Source organism: Carlito syrichta, unplaced genomic scaffold (assembly GCF_000164805.1).
Source record: "Carlito syrichta isolate Samal-C Ts95f unplaced genomic scaffold, Tarsius_syrichta-2.0.1 Scaffold306175, whole genome shotgun sequence".
Classification (NCBI taxonomy): Eukaryota; Metazoa; Chordata; class Mammalia; order Primates; family Tarsiidae; genus Carlito; species Carlito syrichta.
The window spans coordinates 156,777-164,475 of record NW_007250271.1 but is presented as its reverse complement, the minus strand read 5'-3'; the positions used below and the strand labels follow the sequence as shown (position 1 = coordinate 164,475).

General features: G+C 44.7%; 1 protein-coding gene across 3 annotated transcripts in view; it reads right to left on the bottom strand.

Annotated features, from left to right (window-relative positions):
• Positions 1-5,338, bottom strand: part of FAM120C (family with sequence similarity 120C) — a 112,983-nt gene extending 107,645 nt beyond the window's left edge. Inside the window, exon 1 of one of the 3 annotated variants that reach the window (XM_008062956.1) lies at positions 4,560-5,338. In XM_008062956.1, the coding sequence (XP_008061147.1) occupies positions 4,560-5,255 (696 nt within the window). In that variant the 5' untranslated portion in view covers positions 5,256-5,338. The remainder of the gene's footprint in view (positions 1-4,559) is intronic. The other 2 variants (XM_008062955.2, XM_021714957.1) reach the window with 2 other exon arrangements.
• Positions 5,339-7,699: the final 2,361 nt, after the last annotated feature.

Sequence of the window (7,699 nt, the reverse complement as noted above, 5' to 3'; positions counted from 1 at the left end):
TAGGGACCACTGATCTAGCCAATAAAATGTACAATCTTACACAAAAATAAACAATAAGGACACAGGGTGGCGGGATTGTCGAAGGAGACTTTGAGCAATATAAACCTAGAACAAGAATCTTATTCACCACTTACTAGTTCCCAGACCAAGGAAAAATCATTTTACCTCATCTCAGTGATTCAACTGTAAAATAGGAAGAATACCATGCATTTTGCAAGTTTGTAAGGATTAAATGAGAATTTTTATTTTTATTTATTTTTCAGTTGGAATCTCACTCTTGTCACCCAGGCTGGAGTGAAGTGGTATGCTCACAGCCACTGCAGCCAGTAGCTGGAACTACAGGCGCACACCACCACACCTGGCTTATTTTTATTTTTTATTTGGGGTCTCACTCTGTCACCCAGGCTGCAGTGCAGTGGCACAATCATGGCTCACTGCAGCCTCGACCTTCTGGGCTTAGGCAATCCTTCTGCCTCAGCCACCTGAATAGCTGGGGCTACAGGTGTGCACCACTATGCTCGGATAATTTCTTGATTTTTTTTTTTTTTGGTAGAGATGAGGTCTCACTATGTTGCCCAGGTTGGTCTCAAACTCCTGGACTCAAGTAACCCTCCAGCGTGGCCTCCCAAAGTGCTAGGATTACAGGCATGAGCCACCATGCTTGGCCTCCCAAAGTGCTAGGATTACAGGCATGAGCCACCATGCTTGGCCTAAATGAGACAGTTTATATTTTGTTTATAAAGCACTTTATATACAACTTGTTGCTGAAGAAGTGGCAGTAATTACTATTATGATTGTTTGCCACCACTAGAGCCCCTAGAAGAGTCACTGACATTTCAGAATGTCCATGACTGAGGATAAGTAAACAATCAGGAGGCACAGCAGCCATTACTTCAATGTACTCTAGAGAACCAAAGCACAAAATGACATCAGCTCTTGGTCAGACTTCTCAAAGTTTGGTTATCCATGTACCACCAACATGATTTCTGCCAAGTACTGCAATTTAATATTTTTCTTTAAATCAACAACTTTTTCTCTAATTGGACCCACTCTAAAAAATTATAGCTGTGAAACGGTGGGGTTGATGTGCTGATTATCTTTATTTATAGTATACATTAACCATTAAAATAAAGTATTCATCCCCTTAATCACCCTACATCATATCCTGAATCACAATCTAAAATTGCTTTAGGTTGCTCTACTTGTGAGACCATGAGGAAGAGATTAGGCAAGCAATTTGTGGGTTTACTTAATTTTCCTGCTACTGGTGATTACCATTCACAAAGGTTTGCAGAGCATATAAATGAAACCAACCAAATTATAAAATTCATCCCAACAATATGCACTGAACTTTTTCATGAGAAGTCCTAAATTGTCTAAAGGTAAACAGACAATCCAGTAACTTATCTATCATTTAATCCTTCCACCTCTACTTCCTCTATCACAAATGAAAATTAGACTGGGAATAAAGGACCATCTTGTGCTCTAGCCTGAAGAACAAAACCAAGGAGGGAGAGATACAGTAGTAGGCTTTGTTCTGAAGCACTAGCATTCAATCAAAAGAAATAATAGGCATGCAGATAATACAAGTGAAAAATTGCCACCTTCAAGATAGTAGAACACTCATCTGAAAAGGGAAACCACAATCAGTTATTAATACCTTTCAAGTCTGTGCCACAATTCAGGGAGTTCTTCATCACTCCAAAAACAACAAAAAAGTCACTGACTAGAACCAAGAGGGAGAACTTCACTCATTTATAACATCAATAGACACTTTAGATATGCAATTTGGAGCCAGTCTTAGTTCTATTATGAGTCATACCACAACACAATTTTAACAAGTCACTCCTACAATTCATTTTCTTAGGAACATGGACCTACTCATTTAGGCTAAAAAAAAAAAAAAGGTATCCTGCACCCAAAGTACACAAGACATTATGGAGATTATGAAAAGACCAGAGTTTGTTTATAGTCATCCAGCATGGGAAGTAAGATTCATATATCCCCCAGTGGTTCTAAGGACGGAAGAAGACTGCTGGGAATTTTTTTTCCAACATTATGAAAAATTTCTAACATATGGCAAAGTTGAAATAATTTTACAGTGAACATCTCCACTGCAATTCTTCCATTTTTGCTATACCTGATTTATCACATATTCATCCATCTATCCAATCCATCTTATTTTTTGATGAACTGCTGGGATTTTTAAAATGAGACTCTGTGTGGTGAAGTATGACAGGAATATCTTCTACTTAGGGCTGCTTCTCAAAACTTTTGACTAATAATGTGGATGAACAAAAATGTTTGGAAACCACAAACCCATACATACTCAGTATTCAACTCTTCTGCCAGCCTCTAATCAAAATTTATTCAGAGCTCACAAATGGCTGCTTAGGTCTCCAAACACTTGTTCACTATCTGAACTATCCTTAGCCCTCTTCATGGCTTAGACTAATCAGTGAAGCCTTTCCCAACTTACACTCTGTCACCCAGAATTAACCATGCCCCCTATAGGGGCATTTTTCATCATTTGCAATTAGTGCACAGCACCTGCAACTTTCCATCTGTCTCTTTTACTAAGCGCTGATCTCTGAGGATAGGAATCCCCTTATTTACCCCTGAATTCTCAGCAACCACAGTAGTACTTAGCCCACAGCAAGCATTCAGCAAAAGAATAAAATAAGTGAATGACTGGAACCTGTCTTTATCGAGCCAGGGAAGAATTTAGCTGAGTGTGAAAATGATCTAATCACTGTAGCACTTTAGATTCATCTTAGAGCACAGTTGTTAAAAGCATGAGCTTTGGAAGCAGACTGCATGGGCACAAGTCCCAGCTCTGCCACTTATTGCTGCTGGTGACTTTGGGCAGTTTCTAAACCTTCTGTGCCTCATTTTCCTCATTTTGGAAAACAGAGATAATACTGCTTCAGAGATTATTGTGAAAATCAAATAATACCTAACTTTTTTAAAAAGCACATAGATTAGCACTTGGCACATAGCAAACATTCCACTGATGTAGTCACTATTGCCAGCAAACAGGTTAATAATGACAATGAGGTAAAAAGCCCCTAAAGCCTGGTGGTAGCAGTGAAAACAAAATGGAAAGAATGGCTGGGATTGAAGAATTACTTTAAAATATTCAATCAGGACAGCAAGCAAATGGGTGTCTGTTATACTATTTTTTTCTACTTTGCATGTTTGAGATAGCTCATGATTGGGTTTTTTATTATTAAAAACTCTAATCTATCCAGCCTAGGCAAAGACTCGATGCTGAGCACTAGGAGTCTAATATGACTGGACTCTAGCCACAAGCTCTATAACCACTGCAAGCTTCTCTATGTAGGTCTTTCAATCTCAGTGAAAATTTCCTTCCTCCTCATTACTCCACCCGACACCACTTCTTTAGTTTGTGATTCCCACAATCCCCTGTCCTGTGAGGACAACCTCCTAGAACCTTGGTTGTGGAAATGGGTTTGCGGTTTCATCCTACCCAATCCTGTACTGCTTTTTTCTTCTTCCTCTTCACCTCCTTTACTTCACAAGCCTTGCTATTCTCCACACGTAGGAACTTGAAACTTAAGAGTATGGGAAAGCAACAGAACAATAGCAGTGGTGCCAAGAACTGGGGATGCTGCCAAGCTGTTCTCCAGGCCCCATATGCAGTGACTCAACTACATGCAGATTGGACTTAAGTGCCCATGGGGCGTAACACACTTGATGTTCCTTTTTGCTTCTGTTTATTTTCTTCCTCCCACTTAAAGCATCTTCTACCAAACCCTCAACCCATTCAAATCCAATCCATCCCTGAAAACCCAGGTGAGGTCCAACTTCTTCAGGGAAGCATCCCCTAACCATTTCATTGCATAGATATCCCCCCACACCCCCATACAAACATATACTATACTCACTGTGTACAATAAAGCATAATCACATACACATTTATATGATTAAATGTTCCATGTGTATACATTTGATTTTCCAAGGGCAGGAACCATGTTGCACATGTCTTTAAAACCCCTGAGCAGTGGGTTAATATTTGTTGAACAGTGACTAACTCAGTGGGTTTTTGTTTGTTTAGGCTAAGGCAGGAAGAGGCAGAAACATGTTGAAATGAAAAGGGCTGGGTGGACTGATGGGTAAAAAAGCAGCATTGGGTCAAGATGGAATAAATGGAGAAGAAAGGTGTCCAATTAACATCTGTTTGCTGTGAGGGTGGAAAGAGATATGAGACATGTTAACATGAAAACGCAGGGAAAAGGCATTTCAGTTTAAGGCAGAAGGCAGCGGGGGAAGGGTGAGGCTACAGAAGAAATTCTGACTAAATTCTGCTAAAATCTAGAGATAGGGCAATTGGGTAAGAGGTGAAGGAAGCTATTGGAATGACATGAGTAGAGATGTGATCATGTAGGTGAACGAATCGGTAGGGAGTAGTATGAAGGAGGGGTAGATGGATAAAATGGTCGAAGGTGGTTAGGCAGGTAAGTGGGTGGGTAGTTAGGTGTTTAGTTGGGAGGGAATAGGTGTGGAGCGTGTTATTTAAGATCCGGCCCCTCCCTCACCTTGACCCGGAAGCGGATGAGTGCTAGCCTCACGCAGTGGCTCAGGCAGGCCGGTGGCAGGAACCAGGCCCGCGGTGGAGGGGTGCCCTTGTTGCCCACGTGTCCCACGATCAGTTGCGCTGTCTGCCGCTCGGCCTGGCACCGACGGCCCCACTCAGCCAGCCGGTCCTTGCCGAGGCCACCGGGGAACATGACCACCAGCTCCAGGCCGTCGCCGCCGGGATAGGCACAAGCCTGGCACAGCGCTGACAAGTAGCCCAGCATGGCGTTCCATTGGCCGCCACACACCCAATCCGTCTGGTAGCCGCCATAGAGCCGCGGCAGCGCCGAGCCGGCGTCCACCAGCACCCGGGCCCCGGGCAGCGGAGGGGGCGGAGGCGGCAGCGGAGGGTGCAGCCCGGGCTGCGTCTGGCCGTGGTGGTGGAAATGGTGAGCGGGGTGATGGTGCCGAGTCGGCCCCGCGCCCCCGGAGTAGGCACCCAAGGCAGCGGGCGGGAGCGGCGGTTGCAGAGGCGCGGAGCCCCTGGCGGCGCGTGGAGCCCCGGGCGCTAGGGCTGCCGTCGGTGGCAGCTGGCGGTGCAAGTGTTGCTGCTGCTGCTGGCGCGAAACCGTGCGCGCGAGTTTGAGGAGGTCCACAGGCACCACGGCCCCGGGACAGCGCTTCTCCAGGAACTCTTGGAAGCCCTGGACACCCATGCTTCGTCGGTGGGCAGACGAGACAGCGGCTGCGCGAGCAGGCTAGGCGGCGATCTGGGCGCGAAGCTGGGGGCGAGCGCGTGCGCACTCCGCGGGGGGCGAGGGGGGCGGGAAAAAAATTCCCGAGGGGAGGGGTGAGAGAGCGAGGGAATGAGGGAGGGGAGGGGAGGGGAGGGGAGGGGAGAAGACCACGAATTGGATTTGGGTGGAGAGGAGGGGTGAGGCCGACCGGACTCAGGAGAGGCTGGGAGGATAAAAGCGATGACGGGCTCTAGTCACGTCTCTTTTTCTCCTCTCCGACCGCTCTTCTTCACCGCTTTAAAAGGGGTGAAGCCTCTTCCTTCCACCTCCGGGAGCCATGTTGCCTCGTCTTCTCTATGGTACACGCTTTCTAGCTGGAGGAAGGGGGGAACGGGGCGGGACGGAGGGGCATCCTGGGAGTTGTAGTCTTCTCTGTGGTCTCGGGATGCAGTCGGGAAACTAGACTACCACCCCGGCCAGCCCTAGAGCTCACAGGGTTACAAGAAGCGGGCGTGATGATTAGTGTTTAGGATTTGCACCCCAACACCTTGCATCTCACTGAGCCGCTTCAGGCTATTTACTTTTCCAGGAAAAGGAATTTTGAGGGAGGAGTGATGCATCATGGGAAAAGGAATAAAGTAGATTGAATTCAGCTAGAGTGAGCTAAAATTCCTAGGGAGGGAGAATTATCCACTTAGTGGGAAAAAATATGCATAGCTTTTAATGAAAAAGAAAGAACACATGTGAAACTTAATAACCACTGGCATTTCTGTAGGACTCTACTTTAGCTAGTAATTAAAGAGTTATTGACCCCAATTAGGAATGATGATACTTAACATTATTTATTTGCCCAAAGCAGTGCAGAAACAAAGTGAAACCGAATATCCCTTACCCTCAGGGTCTCTTTTATCTGGGAAATAAGTACCAATACAAATTAAACTACAAGTTGTACCTTTTTTTTAGCTACTATTTCCTATGGGTAGGACCTTTGATTTCCAAACTTCATTGTGAATTAGTTTGTCAGGAACTTTTCAAAATAGCTGCAAGGTTTCTAATTTCAGTTGCACAAAGTCATAATCTTATGATAAATCTGTTTTCGGCATGCTTCTCAAATGAAACTGATGTAGCACCTGTCTTCTTTCTGGCTTTGATGGCCCACTCAGCAGGAATCGAGCAGAAAACAAAATCTGAAGTGAGTAGTAGTCATATCTGACTTGGAACTTACTGAAAGGTGGCAGATAATGGCATACAGAGTTAGAACACAGAACCCAAGAATGACCAAGGTGAATGAGGTCTGAGAATGCTCTATTAGGATGCAAAAACAAAAACTTCAAACTACACAAAGGAATTTGTCATAAAAGAAGAATAGACAGAATAAACCAGACTGGAAATAAATAAGTGAGGCAGTGCACACAGATCACTCTTGAAAACCAGCAGTAAAAACAGACTACGATGGTTTGAAAGGATGAAGAATGGAAGGAATTCAGGTTCTCTAGTACAATGGACACCTGTTAGATTGTCTGCTGAACCCCCCCCTTTTTTCTAGGAATTGACTCTCCTCTTCCCCCATTTATAGAGTTACAGCAAAAACTGTCATGTTCCTATAATGATAGCTTATTGGGCCAGAAGTGGACATCTAATCCAACCTGGGACAATCAAAATCTCATTCCCTAGAAATTGAGAATTCGACCAGATATCAGCTTTTCTCAAAGTAAAGCTTGGAAGCTGTCAACAGTCAATTTTCCCACCAGAGGGACAGAAGTTTCTGTTCTATAGAAAGAGAAGAAAATAAAGATTTTCAGAGAAGAGCAGAGATGAGAGATAAAGTGTTTTCATTGTGTTCAAGTTCTAGGTGCCAGATCATTCTTGAGGAATTCCTCTCCCTGGTGTCTATGAGACAACCCCATATCCTTACTATTTCTATTTTTGTTTAAGATAGAATTGCCTTAGAAACTACTTATGGCCAAGGCTGGGCACAGTGGCTCACGCCTGTAATCCCAGCAATTTGGGAGGCCGAGGCGGGTGGTTGAGCCCAGGAGTTTGAGATGAGCCTGGGAAACATAGCGAGACCTCATACCTATTTTTAAAAAAGAAAAAGAAAGAAAGAAATCTATTATCAAAAGAATGTTAACTAATTCAAGAACTGGCACCAGAAATGGGGTGTAAATTACAGACCCTAAAATGTGGAACTGATAGAAATTGGCAATCTTCTGCATCAGTTGATTAGAAGGAAGTTGGTGGCTGGGCTGGGTGGCTCAACCTGTAATCCCAGCACTTTGGGAGACCGAGGTGAGTGGATTGCCTGAGCCCGCGGGTTTGAGACCCGCCTGGGCAACTTGACGAGACCTCATCTCTACAATCAAAAATCAGCCGGGCGTGGTAGTGCGCGCCTGTAGTTCCAGCTACTTGGAAGGCTGAGGCGG